At 62.5% G+C, this 13112-nt stretch overlaps 3 protein-coding genes across 7 annotated transcripts in view; 2 read left to right on the top strand and 1 right to left on the bottom strand.

Moving 5' to 3' along the window:
- Window positions 1–2413, top strand: part of LZTR1 (leucine zipper like post translational regulator 1) — a 38509-nt gene extending 36096 nt beyond the window's left edge. For both annotated transcript variants that reach the window (XM_083812985.1, XM_083812984.1), the window contains one exon: window positions 1595–2413. In XM_083812985.1, coding sequence (XP_083669111.1) covers window positions 1595–1711 — 117 coding nt within the window. In that variant the 3' untranslated portion in view covers window positions 1712–2413. The remainder of the gene's footprint in view (window positions 1–1594) is intronic.
- A 2911-nt stretch (window positions 2414–5324) lies between these two features.
- Window positions 5325–11503, bottom strand: RNPEP (arginyl aminopeptidase). 3 transcript variants are annotated; one of them, XM_083812988.1, is made up of 12 exons: window positions 11081–11292; window positions 10818–10897; window positions 10572–10712; window positions 9150–9298; window positions 8320–8436; window positions 7975–8210; window positions 7358–7471; window positions 7100–7212; window positions 6798–6906; window positions 6208–6432; window positions 5729–5871; window positions 5325–5601 (listed from the first exon to the last, which is right to left on the bottom strand). In XM_083812988.1, the coding sequence occupies exons 3-12, from the start codon at window positions 10662–10664 to the stop codon at window positions 5434–5436; spliced, it is 1467 nt and encodes a 488-aa protein (XP_083669114.1). In that variant the 5' UTR covers window positions 10665–10712; window positions 10818–10897; window positions 11081–11292; the 3' UTR covers window positions 5325–5433. The 3 variants fall into 3 exon arrangements, with proteins under 3 accessions (XP_083669114.1, XP_083669112.1, XP_083669113.1); XM_083812986.1 differs by lacking the exon at window positions 10818–10897 and having other exon boundaries at window positions 11081–11503; XM_083812987.1 differs by lacking the exon at window positions 10572–10712 and having other exon boundaries at window positions 10757–10897; window positions 11081–11502.
- A 543-nt stretch (window positions 11504–12046) lies between these two features.
- Window positions 12047–13112, top strand: part of NAV1 (neuron navigator 1) — a 66896-nt gene continuing 65830 nt past the window's right edge. Inside the window, exon 1 of one of the 2 annotated variants that reach the window (XM_083812977.1) lies at window positions 12047–12170. The gene's annotated coding sequence lies outside the window, so the exon portion shown is untranslated. The remainder of the gene's footprint in view (window positions 12171–13112) is intronic. The other variant, XM_083812979.1, reaches the window with a different exon arrangement.

Raw genomic sequence — 13112 nt, 5'->3', positions numbered from 1 at the left:
TTCCCTAGCCAGAGTATGTGGAAATGTTTTATATTTAAACTGTTGACTGTTAGAACAGTTTTCATCAAAATGTGGCTGGAAGACTGTCAAGCAGATGTGCAAGAAATCTTATTTATGCAATGTTTGTGCTTGGCCTGAGAGGCTCCAGTGTGTGATTTTTGGCCCAGCGCTGTGTGACTGTGTGCGTGGCTGGGCAGGAATGCTTGCTGTTCTGCTCCCTTGCATGCCACAGACTCTGAAAGGTGATTTGTTCTTGCTGTGCAAGCCTGGCGGGTCATCAAGGCTTAGGCAGGCTGGGTATATGGCCGTTGCGATCTCCCGTTCTTCCAGCTTGGTTAATGTTGCTCTTGATTCAGAACGTTAAAGAGTTTTCCCAGCAGTAAGAACACCAATTGAAGAGCTGTTCCCAGAGGTTCAGTAGTTTGGGCACTGTGTATTTAGGCTTTTGTGTGTCAGCACTGTGCAAAAGCCCTAATAAAACTGCTGTTCTGAAGCGTTTGATTGTGTTTCGACACCAGCTCTGATCTGTTCCTCTGCAGTGTGTGCCTCTTGACACAGAGCAGGATTCCCAGCAGTGTCACCGGGGTATTTTTCCCTCCCAGTCCTCCTGCCCTCTTATTTTGGGCATATGATTTCAAGCAGGTATTATCCTGAGCTCCTTCTGAAAGTGCACTCAGTGGTTTCCTTCCAGGGTTTCAGAAGACGCTCAGAATATCTTTATGCTTTATCACAGATGAGCTCCTTAAAGTGAGGTGATTTATTTTATTAGATCAGATAATACGGGTTGGATAAGTGGACAGGCTTTTAGGCAGTCTGCTTTCAAGGCTGGACAGGGGTGTTAATAACTGCAGGAGGGATTGCTGGCTTGGTTCTAGAAAGATGTGGAGGACAGGAAAGCCTAGAGCTCCCTTTTGATAGCAGTTGAGTTTCTGAGCAGCCTAGGAGCATAAAGATGTGCTCTAAAACATACAACATGTTACAGATTCACATATATTTGATGTGGCAAAGGTTTTGGTTGGCTAGTGCTGCAGTTGCCTGCTTTGACTGCGGGAGGCATACCAGCAAAACCAGCGTGGATACTGAACAGGGCTCTGCTTTAAAGTACCACCTCTCCTTCGGAGCACAGAGGAGTGAAGAGATCAGGTCCTCAGTCAAGTTCAGATGATCTGGAGGTCGGTAGAAACACACACACACTTCGAAGCCCAAGGCTGTGCTGCTGCCCAGGTTTGCTTTTAGGAGAGTGCTTCATCTGCATCCAGTAACAGCGGAATTGTCATTACGAATAGTAATTACTCCTTTCTTGGAGAGGCAGTGCTGGGGTCAGCATTTCTGCTGTTCTCCATTCCCACCCCCTCCATGCAGCAGTCTGAAAGTGGAATGAAAGTGCAGGAAGTCACGAGTTGAGCTCCCGTGGGCCATTTTCTGCTTCCCAGCTCCGCAATTGTAATTTCACGCAGCACGCGCCCAGCCGTGACTTGCCTGACCTGCGTGTTCATGTGGGGTGGCAGGGGGAAGACGATGGTACATCAGCTGTGATTTGGGGAGGGTTTTAATTTCTTTGTGTTCTTCTGTTTTGTTTTTCTTTTCCTTGAAGGTCTCCAAGTTGCCAAACCTCCGCTCCCTAAGTCAGCCACTCCTTCTTGACATCATAGAGTCGTTAGCTAACCACATATCAGACAAGCAGTGTGCAGAGCTGGGCTCAGACATATGACATGCTTTGGTAAATCGGACTTTTCAATTTTTTTCTCAAAAATCTAACACTTTACAGCTGACTCTCTTTTTACCATTCCGTACTGAGCTGCTCATAGTGTCTACACAATATAGCAGACGGCCAAGAGGAGCGTGGACAGCTGACTTACTCTCCTGTGGATTTGCTTGGTTTGTACCTTCATGGAGAAGGGTTTGGTCTCCGTTACGCAAATGTAAAATTGAAACCATTAAGGAATTAATTAATTCCACATAGTTTGGGGATAACTAAGTTCCGAATCAAGCCCGTTATTGCTCCTATATACTGTAAAGTAAAAGCAGTCGCAAGTAAGAGAGTCATTAATATTTTGAAACACGGTATTTAAAGAATACTATTTAAAGAAGTTCAGCTGAAACAGCCCGGGGCTGTAAGTGGAAGTCAGATATAACAAAACTGGAAACAGAGAGCGTGGTGTTAGCAGTGAAGCTGACTGTTGGACCAGACTCTAGTGACTTTTCAGAGACTCCCCATGGCATGGATTAAAAGATAAGCCCTTTTGCAACTGCCTGGATTGGTGGGCTGCAGGAAGCCCAGGCCTATGCTCTGCTGCAGGTCAAACTAGAAGATTACAGCGTTCCTTTCTGACCACCAAATCCATTAATCCTGTCTCACTAAGCCTTTCAATATCAGTATATTAATAAAGAGTTAACATCATCTCCCTGCATTACACGATTGACTTGGCTTTCATTTTGGAGAAAATTAAGCGAAAAGAACTCTTAGCTTGATGAAGGTCACTTTGTTAAAAAATAAACGTCTGTGCTACAGCTTGTTACTAATTTTACGCTGAAGTGTCTTCGTTGCAGGAAGGTGAGTGACGGCAGCGCGCCCTTCCCAGCCGGTTCAGACGCAGCTGCTCTTCCCTCCCTGCTGCAGCTCCCGGCCGTGCTGGATGCTTCTCGCGCTGCAGAGGGGACAGAGAAGCTTTTACCTCACTTGTGCAGCTTGGGAGGGCATCAGCTGGTGGTTAAACGTCTGCTGACCGAGCTGCTCCCCTGCCCTGCTGAGAGCCACCGAGACAGCCCAGAAGAGGGAGGGACAGAGGCTGAGGATCAACATCTTGTCTTGCCTTACGTCGCAGCAGCACGTAGAGGTCCCGGGACCACAAACCCCCATCCCCATCCACCCAGCAGGACTGGGAGGAGGCAGCGTGGCAGGTTGAAGCCCAGCCACATGCGTTAGCGGTAGCTGGCAGTTGGGTGGAGGAGATTCGCGGGGCGGGTTTACGCTCCCTTTCTTGCTCCCTGAGAAATGCGTGTGAAGCAGAAGGCAGCCCAGAGGTAGTGCTACTCTCTGCTGGGCTTCTTGAAAGGGCAAGAGCTGGCTGCAGCTGGAGCAGCTGAGGAGCCCACCTGGGAGCTGCAGCCCTTGTGGCTGTACTCAGGGCGTCGGTTCCTGGCCCAGTGCGGGGTGTGAGCTCCTGATCGGCGTCCTGTAGCATTACATGCACGCGTGTTTCGGTATGCTGAGGGCATTGCAGTCTCTATGCAGAGGAGAAGCTGTAGTTTTACTTAATCCAAGGGAACTGCTTTGTGGACCACTTGATCCCAGCTGAGGGCTTGCTCAGGTCAGTCTGACCAGAGGTGGCAGATATATCTGAGAGCCAAGGAGTCTTTTTCAGCCTGGGGGATTATTTCCAGATGCCTCAGAGCTAATGAAGTCTCTTGTCAGGGGTTGTGTTAATTGTGCCAACGATCTACATTTTCCCTGGGAAAGCAGGGTTGCTAATGGAGCAGGTTATAAGCGACAAGCAATAATACTAAAAGTGATTTTCAGCAATGCTGAATCCACTAGAGGACACCCATTTTCCAAAGATGCACAGCCTGGTGAGGAAGGTGACTTCATCTGTGACTTCAGCCAGCCCCTTTGACTCTATTTTCTCCGATGATTTGGGGTTTGGAGTTTATTTCTGAGCACATCAGCGATGAAATGTGCGCTCTGCACCCTCAGAGCTGGGCGCTGCAGGCGTCTTTGTTTCGGAGGTGGTTTTGGCTTAGCCTGGGTGTGTATGCTCCAGTGACCTCAGTGCTTGGTCAGACTTGCATCAGTGGGGTATATTGGCTGAAAAACTGCAGGCAAGGGAGCTGCTCTGTTGTTTTGTGCTTCGCCTCTGGGCTGCTGTTGTGCAGGGAGCTGGGAATTGCAGCCCGCACAAAGAGGAGCCGTGGGGCTGCTGGCGGGCAAGGCTGGCGCTGCCCAGCCCGAGCCTGTGCCCTCCTGGGGCAGGGGGAAGGAGGCCGGGAGGTGCCAGAGCTGCTCGTGGGGCGCGGGCTGACCTCCCCCCAGGAGCAGGGGGTGCACAGCCCAAAGGGAGCGGTGCTGCCGTCCCCTTGGGTGCACCTCTGGCTGTCCTCTGCACGGAGCTCCTGCAGGAGCTGCAGCAAACAGCTGCGTCCCGAGGCACTTGAGCAGGGTGAGCTCCAGCAAGGCTGGGTTTGTGCGTCTAAAGGCAATCGAGGGCTCCCAGCTCCACCGTAGCGCACCCTGTCCAGCCACTGGCCTCGGGGGCCTTTGTGGCCAGCAGGATCCCAGGGTTCATGGTGCTGGCGTGGCCCTTGGCAGCTTTGTGTTGGAATTTGGCTTCAGGGAACGTGCTCTTGGTCTTGCACTTGGTGGGGACAAGTACCTACATAGCTGTCGAGCTTGCTCCTTGTCCTATTCCTGCAGTCTCTCGATGTAGGCCACACTGGCTCTGTAAAGCCCTCAGATCGTGTTTTACTTGCATCATTGTCCATCCCCTGTGGGAGTTACCCCAGCAAAACGCCCAGGGCCGCTTCCATGCGGCACCGTGTACGTGTCAGCTCGGGTTCGCTGCCCCTTGCCACGCGGTTTGCTGTCAGCGCCTGGCTGCTCACCAGAGCAGACGGTTATTCTCCTGATGGAATGCCGCTGCCTAAAAGCCCATTAGGCTGCGCCTGGGCTGGAGCCCCCACAGCCGTTACGCTGCTGCTCAGAAATCTGTTAGAGTCGCTCCCTGCATCTAAGGGCCAGGCTTAGGGGATGGTCTTGACCCAGCTGCTGCTCCTGCACCGCAGGTCTGTGGGGCCAGGCTCTATCCCTGGTCCCCGCACCGAGGCTGGAGGGCAGATCCCCCACTAAGCTCCCCGTTTGCTCACAAATCTGGGAGCTTTGTCGTGCTGCCGGCCCGTGGCAGGGCCCCGTTCTGCCCAGGGCAGAGGTAGCACAGCGGGGACGCATCCTGCCCTCCCCAGCCCCAAACTGAGCCCCAGGGAGAGGAGGCACAGCCTGCACGGGGACGCAGACCCCCCAGCTCCAGAAGAGACAGGCAGAGAAAGGCAGGGCTCACAGCTGCACCCACACCGAGCCCTGCAGGAGAACAATGCCCACCTCATTTTCTGCAGGGCACGGGGCAGGGTGGGGGCTGAAGCCGGGGCAGGGGGAAACGTCCTGAGGTGGTGCAGGGACCCCTGGGCCCCCAGCAGAGGACCAGAGGCCTCTGTGCCAGGCCCATCCCTCCAGGTAAACCCTGGGGGCCTCGGGATGGTTCCTGGCCGGGAGGAGCATAACCTCATGCTGAAGGTGCACAGGGACTGCTGGAAATACTTAAAGCACAAAAAGGTAAAAATTATAAAATTTAATCAGGAACTATGTGCAGTGAGACCTCACTGAGGGCTTGCCCCAGAGGAAGCGCCCCGGATGGGCAGGGGCAGGAGCACTCCCTTCTCCGCTCACGCCTTCTCTGCCCCCTCCAAGCCCAGGATCTTCTTGACGTAGTTCTGGACGTTGACGTGGAGCTGGGCGGCCGTGGCCGAGAAGGTTTCCACGGCCAGCGCCCGGGCCGCCTCCGAGCCGCCCCACATGGCGCGGTACAGGGGCAGGGTGTACTTCTGCTTCCCCTGCCGGAGAGAGACGCGGTCAGGCCCCAGCCACCTCCGCCGCAGCAGGGGGAGGGCTGGGGCTGACCAGGGGGGTCCTGCGTCCCCCCCGGTGTCACCCTCGTCCGCTCAGAGGGATGGGACAAACCTGGCTGTGGAGGAAGTCCTTGACCTTGCTGTACTCGGACTCGTGGTTGTTCTTGAGGATGATCTGGCACCAGCGCAGCCGCAGCTCGGCGTTCTGGGCCTTGGAGATCTTCGGGTACATCGCGCTCAGCCTCTCCACGTTGCCTGGGAGAGAGAGCGATCGCCTCTGCTCCCACGGGGCCCCGGAGCTCGCCCCGGCCCCGCTGCGAATCCTCCTGGCCCCCCAGGGCTGGGTGAGGCCGTGCGGGTGCAGCGCTCACTCGGCACCGGGGGCGAGGAGAGGCGAACGCAGGTGGTGACACCACGGCCGAGCCAGCCTGGGGACGGCCGGGCTCTGTGCTGCCACCACACGCGTGTCCCCGGGGGACGTCCCCAGCTGATGTGCACCCACACGTCCCGGTGGTGCCCCCACATCCCCGGCCAACAGCCTGGGCCCTGTGTGATGCCACCCTGGGCTTCCCCTGGGCGCCAGGCCCTCACCTTCGGGTAGGGGCGACTTCTGCAGGAGCTGGTCCAGGAAGTAGACCAGCTGGTACGTCTTCCAGGCCGTGATGTCCACGGCTTCGATCGCCTCCACGTTCAAGCTGTCGGCTGCCCACAGCTCCGCCAGCTCGTCCGCCGGCTTCATCAGCTGCTGCCCCGGGGAGAGGTCGGGCAGGAAGGGCGGCCAGCCCGGCGTGTTCAGCCAGCGATCGAACTCCAGGCCTGCGGTGAGGCAGGGAGGGAGAGCTGGGGGGGGCCCCACCTAGGCAGGGCTCGGTTTGCACCTCAGCAGCGGCAGCCCCACGAAGCTCACACCGGGCATGGGCTTTGGCACCGGGCAGGGCTGAGCCCCGTCCCCGCTGAGCACAGGAATTAACACACGTGGTCTGCAGCGAGACCAGCGCCAGAAGGAAAGCCCAGCGGAGAGGAGGCAGTAGACACAGCAGTGCTCTTGCCAAGCTCTCATCATCCTCAGAGCCAGGCTCAGCAGCTCTCCACGCTCAGGTGGAAGAAGGCTCTGGGACCCCCGAGGGCTGTGCTGCAGAGCAGTGCCCAGGGCCTGGCAGCCGCCACCGCCCCGCACTGACCTGGGAGCGAGTCCACGCCTTGCTTCTTCAGCTCGGGGAAGTATTCCAGGAAGAAATTGAGGGCATCATCTGCTGTGATGCTCTGGAACTTGAACCGTTCCACATAGGCCTGCGGGGACAGCCGGGGTGGGTTGCCATGCATGCTTGCTGCCTCCCCCCGGCACGTCCCCAACCTTCATCATCTTCATCGTCAACCGAGCACCCTTCCTTCCCGGCTCCTTCCTCCCACCGCAGCATTTCACATCGCCCAGCCCCAGTTTGCCCCAAGCTCCCCAGCACGGGCGCGCCGTCCCTCCGCCTACCTGCAGGAAGGCGTCGAACTTGCCCTGGTCCCCCACGAGATGCGCCAGGTAGCTGACGAAGCAGAACCCCTTCTCGTAGGGAGTCTCGTTGTACGTGTCGTCCGGGTTGACGCCTAGCAGGGGAGAAGGGAAACCGCTCACAACCGACCTGCTGCTCTGCAAAACGAGTGGCGCGCGCGGATTCACGCTTTCCGCACGGAGCACAGCCCTGCGCAGCCTCGGGCACCACCAGCACCACCCGCGGGGGCTCCCACGGACCTGGCTCGATCACCACGCGGAGCTTGTTGAGCGGATGGTCCTCCCCGGTGTTGTCCATGTGCTGGCGCAGCAGGGCCCTGCCCGTGGCGGCCTCCAGGCAGGTGTACGCTGAACCTGGCGGGGACAAGCGGAGGCGTTTGGAGACCCCGACCCGCACGCTTCGCGTTCCTGCCCCACGCGGTGAGAGGGTGACGGCTGCTGCTACAAGGGGCAAGCGGAGCGAGCCTTGCTGGCTGGGGGAGCAGCTGCCGGGCCAGCCCCGTCGCTGGGGGAAGGAGGCGTTTGGGTGGGAAGCGCAGCAACGCAGCCCTGGGTTAGACAGAGGTCACCCTGCCGGGGAGCTGGGAGGGCAAAGGAAAGGTGAGGCTGGGTGAGATCGCTGCTCCCCAGCCCGGCAGCGCCCCACGTCCCTGCTACGGGGATGTGGCGGCTCCATCCGCGCCTGACACGAGCTTGGTTGCTGTTAACAAGAAACCCCGGTGCTTGGCAGAGCGCTGCTCGTCTCCTGCAGGACGCGGTACGGGCCCTGCTCCCATGTGCAGCTCTCAGAGGGAGGCGCGGAGCCTCCACAGACCCCAAAACCCGGCTGCCTGCAGACCCCGGGCACGGCCACGCACCGTAGACCTCGGTGGAAATGCGCCTCTGCGCGTACATGGTGAAGCCCTCGTTCAGCCAGAACTCGCCCCAGGTGGCGTTGGTGACCAGGTTGCCGAACCAGCTGTGGGAGATCTCGTGGATGATGACGTCCACCAGGGAACGGTCCCCGGCCAGCAGGCAGGGCGTCACGAAGGTGATGCAGGGGTTCTCCATCCCGCCGAAGGGGAACGAGGGCGGCATGAACAGGACGTCGTACCTGGCAGGGAAGAGCAGGCGGCTCGGTACAGAGCCACCTCTGCCTGCAGCCGCGGCCCAGGGCCGGGGGATGCTCCGTCCCCTGCCCCGAGGAACAGGGTCCCTCATACCTGCCCCAAACGTAGGGTCCAAAGAGCTTCTCGCCCACGGCCAGGAACTCCTCGATCACCCCGTCGTACTCCTTCTTAGCAGCCTCGATCAGGCAGGGCTCGGCCCAGACACGGCTCCTGCAGAGACCAACAGAGCTCAGACCGAGCAAGGGAAGGGGTCCCTCCGGACGCCGAGGAGCAGGGACTTCGGGGGGCATTCGGCCCCACTGAGTGACCCCTCTGAGTCGGGGCCTCCTCCAGAGCCGAGCAGGGTGCACCTGCCCCCAAAGAGATCCCCCCCCCCCGCCCCGATCAGTGCATTGTGTCTGCAGCAGGAGGAGGCAGCACCGGGGGACCCTGCAGGACAAACTTCGGGGGACCCTGCAGGATAAACACCGGGGGCACCCTGCAGGACAATCGTCGCGCAGGCGGAGACCTCCTGCAAGTCGTGTGCTTGGCCAGTGCCAACAAGAGGAAGCGTTAACCATTAGGGGACTTTCACCCTGTTGCTTCATCAGAGAATAACCACACGTGTTTATCCTGAGACAACATAAAAGCCTGGTGGTAAACAAAGCTAACGAGAGTCCAACTGTTGCAATCTCTTTCCTAGTCCGAATGCCAAAGGGCTTTTATATGGCTGCTGGAGCAGCCGGGAGCTCCAACGACCAGCCTGGGGAAGAGACGTGGGACCTTTGCTTGGCGGTGGGCACACGCTGCCCTCGCCCACGTGCACAGGGCCGACACAAAGCGCTGCCCAGGACCCCTCCAGGGCCAGCGGAGCTGGGCTCCACAGCAAGCGGTGGCTCCCGCGGCCGTGACTTAATGCACAGGTTGCTTCTGCAGGCGCTTACCTTGGGCCAACTTCAGCAGACACGATGTCCCCGACAGCCAGGGCGATCAGGTAGGAGGGGATGGGATGGTCCATCTTGAAGACGAAGGTGTTGTCTTTCTGCTTCTCCCAGGTTGTGGCGCTCATCACCGCCGTGAAGCCCTCGGGGACCTGGAAACATGGACAAAACGTCCATCAGATCTGCGCTGCACGAAGCAGGGTGTCATCCAGCCCGGCTGGGGACCCCACTACGTGTCCCCAGCACCAAACCCCAGCCAGCCGTGCTGCTCGCAACCATCCCTTCTGCACCACAGCATCTGGGACAAAGCAACAGAGGCACACGGTGAGCCCTGGTGCCACAGGGTGCAGGGGAGCAGCGGGGAGCAGAACAGGAAGGCAGCAATCAGCGCGTGCCCTACAGAAAGCAGCTCTCCTCCCCGTCCTTGCACAACAGCTCGTTATCCTGGTTCATCAGGCCCCAGTAAGCTCCGCAGTGGCTCCGTCAGCCCGGCGGCTGCGGGACGGGCAGGAGGTGAGCCTGGCGGTGCTGGGGAGAGCACGGTTCCTGCGGCACCGATCCCTGCACCGGGGTTTTTCAACACATGAGCCCTTTGCTCACCCTTCAGGAGGGAGCTTTGCTCCAACTTTCAGGGAAGAATTTAGAGCAAGGGGGAGAAAAATAAATTCCTGCATCACCAGCCGACGCCACGGCCTCGGTGTGCCATCAGCGTCACAGCCCCCGGCAGCGTCCCTCACCCCCCGGCAGCGCCGCTGCTGGCTGCGCTCCCCCAGGAGAGGGGACAGGCCTGGGTGTGAGCGACTTGGTTTGGGGCTAAACAAAAAGGGGAAGGCACCCGCTGCCTGCTAGGGGACCGAGCTGGGTTTTCCACGTTAACAATTCAGAGGAATTACTCAGGCAGCTGCATCCCCACGAGGAGACCTGAGAGGTTCAAGCACCCAGCTAATCCCAGCTGCTCACTGGCATTTCGGCATCAAGCACAGAGCATTTTGGCAGCGTCCTGCTCGGAGGCGAAAGCTTTCAGCACATCGCCCGGCACGCACCCGCTGTCACGCGCGAACCAGAGGCCACAGTGGTGGCTGGGGAAGGGTGGGGAAAGGCGAGAGGAGCGACTCGGGCCAGGCGTACTTGTAGAGGAAAATAAAGTACAAGCTAAATTTGTCACTGCCTTCTCTGCTGGGGGCCTGCAGGGGGGATTTGGAGCGTAATGCTCCAAATCGTCTCGAACCCGCGGCCGCACGGGCTCCGGGCAGCGCTCCTGCAGCACCCGAACGCTTCCGTGCGTCCGGGGCATCCTGCGGGAAGCCGGCGGCTTCCTGCCCCTCGAGCACCTCCGGACGGGAGCACGGCGAGGGCTTTGCTCTGGGAGAGCTTCGGGAAGGCGGCGGGGTTTGTGCCCCGCGCCCCTCCCGGGGAGCCGCTTACCTGCACCGTGGCCGAGTATGTGCATTTAACTGCTGGAGTGTCAAAGCCAGGGAAAAAGGATCTATTCAGGACGGCCTGGCCTTGAGTGTACATAAAGGGCTTCTGCTTCCCCGCTGTCTGCTCGGGGGTGAGCCAGCACACCTGGCGAGAGACAAGAGACAGCGCTGTGAGCGGCGGGGCTTTACCTGGACCCGTGCCGAGTAGGTGCTCTTGGTGCCCGGGGTGTGGAAGCCGGGGAAGAAGGACCTGTTGAGCACAGGGAAGCCAGAGGTATAGAGGAAAGGCTTCTCCTTCTGGGCGGTTTGGGAGGAGGCCAGCCACGACATCTGCAGCACAGGGGGAACAGCAAGGCGCTGAGGGGGCGGCGGGCGGCCACCCGGAGCCCACCTCGGTCCCCGGCTCCCCCCCCCCCGCGCCGGGCGCCTTCGGGACAGGCCGGGAGCCGTCCCCACGTCCCCTCGCCCCCCACCCCCCCGCGGCCCCTCCCCGGCCCCTCGCCCCCCGCTCACCCCGGGCCCCTCGCCCGCCTCGTAGTCGACGCGCACGGCCAGCAGCTGCCCGGGCCGCGGCTCCCGGGGCAGGGCGAGGCGCAGCGCCGAGCCGTAGCTGGCGAACGGGAGGCTCTCGAAGGGCAGCTCCCGGCCTCCGCCGCCGTCGGCCTCGGGGGAGGGGGGGGGGGGCAGCAGGGTCGCCCCCCGCACCTCCAGCGTCGGGTGCGAGTCCAGCAGCAGGGCCCGGCCCCCCGGGCGCAGGCAGCGCAGCTCCAAGCGCGCCGCCCCCCGCAGCCGCCCCGCGCCACCCCCCCCCCCCGAGCCGAAGGCGACCCCCAGCTCCAGGTGCAGGTGGAGCAGCGAGAAGGGGGCCGCCGCCCCCCCCGTGGCCGTGGCCGTGTCCCGGGCCGGCTCCGCCGCCATGGCTGCTGCGGCGGGGGGGGGGCGGGGGGGGGGGAGGGCGGGGAGGGGCGGGGAAGGGGGCGGGGGGTGGGGAGGGGGGGAAGCTCCGGGGGGGGGGAATCACGGGGGGTGCGGGCTCCGTGGGAAGGGGGGGGACTCGTGGGGGGGAGGGCATGGGGGGACGGGGGGGACTGAGGGGTGCAGGGGGGGAGTTCGGGGGGGGGGGCGAGTGAGGAGGGGGGGGGTCCTGAGGGTGCGGGCTCGGGGGGCGGGGGTCATGGGGGGGGGACTTGTGGGGGGGGGGCGACAAGCGTGGGGGACCCTTGGGGTGTGGGCCCCGTGGGGGGGGGTCCGGAGAGGCGGGGGCGTTTGGGGGGGCTCGGGGGAACGGGGCGTGGGGGGGACCCGTGGGGGGGGGGAAACGTATGGAGGGGGGTCCTGGGGGGGCGGGGGGTCCCGGGGGGGGGATCCGTGGGGTGCGGGCTCCGGGGGCGCCGTGGTGCTGCCCCCCCCCGGCTCGTTGCCCTCCGCCCTCCCCCCCCCGCCGTGCTCGGGGCCGTTCTGCTGCGGGCCGGGGGGGGCCGGGGGGGGCCGGGGGGGGGCCGGGCCTGCGCGGCTCCTCCCCGCCGCTCCCCGGGGCCCTCGAGTCCGCGCCGCTGCCGCTGGGGAGGCGGCGCCGGGAGCTGAGCGGGGCCGGGCGGCGGCGGTGAGTGCTGGGGGGCCGGGGGGGGGACACCCCGGGGGGGACATCCCCGAGGGGACGCCCAGGAGGGGACGCCCAGGGGACGCGGGGCTGGCGGGGCAGGGTCCCCCGGGGGTCCCGTTCCTTCAGCCCGGCCCGGCCGGTGCCGGGGGTGGGGGGTCCCCTCCTCCCGTGTCCCGGTGCCCCCCTCCCGCTGTCGCCCGTCCCCGGCTCGGGGTCTCCTGGGGGAGCCGCAGGAAGGAAGCGAGCGGGGAAACTGAGGCACGGGGCCGGGACAGCCGGGGGGGCAGCGGGGACTCCGTGGCGCTGGGTCTCGGTGTCCCCGGCCCCGCTGCGGCCAGGCGGCTCCCGGTGGCACCGGAGGGTCCCGGCTCGGCACCGGGGGGCCCGCAGGGGTCGGGCAGGCTCCGAGCGCGGCTCCGCACCTCCAAACCCTCAGGGTTGTGCAGGGGTGGGCGAAGCGTCCGGGGCACGGACACCCGCGGCACGCGTTCGCCGCTCTCCGGGGGTCTCACCTCGGAAAATCCCAGCTGGGAGGGAAGCCGGGAGCCCACGCGGGGCCGGGAGCGCTGCTGCGGCTCGGAGGGCTCCCGGCGTGTGTCCGAGCAGCCCCGCAGGGCGTTTTGGAGAGGGGCAGCAACGCAGGACGCGGGCACCCAAATTCCCAGCAGCGGGGCGAAGTCCCGCCGCTGCCCCCCTCGCTCGCCCGGTATCGCCCCAGCTCCTGAGCCCTGGGCTCGATGCGGCCCCTGGGCTCGCAGCCCGCTCCTGCCTCGCCACCCCCCAGCCCTGCCCCTGCCTCAGTTTCCCCCCGGGCATTGCTCCCCATCTGACACGGCCCCGTGGTGCGGGGTGTGGGGTGGAGGGGGGGCAGGCTGCGGGCTGGGTCCCCCCCGTGGTTTGGGTCCCAGGGTGGGATCCAGGCCTCGTCCTCTGTGCTGGGGG

Source organism: Anser anser (genome assembly GCF_964211835.1).
Source record: "Anser anser genome assembly, chromosome: 27".
NCBI classification, from domain to species: Eukaryota; Metazoa; Chordata; class Aves; order Anseriformes; family Anatidae; genus Anser; species Anser anser.
This window is presented reverse-complemented; position numbering and strand designations above follow the sequence as displayed.

What these genes read in the sequence shown, in the direction of transcription:
- RNPEP (XM_083812986.1), bottom strand. Translation starts at nt 11,485, where the DNA reads ATGGCGGCGGAGCCGGCCCGGGACACGGCCACGGCCACGGGGGGGGCG. An exon ending in CATTTCCACCGAGGTCTACG is followed by an intron (nt 7,472 to 7,974) that starts GTGCGTGGCCGT and finishes TGTCCCCGCCAG; the next exon opens with GTTCAGCGTACACCTGCCTG. An exon ending in AGTTCGACGCCTTCCTGCAG is followed by an intron (nt 6,907 to 7,099) that starts GTAGGCGGAGGG and finishes CTGTCCCCGCAG; the next exon opens with GCCTATGTGGAACGGTTCAA.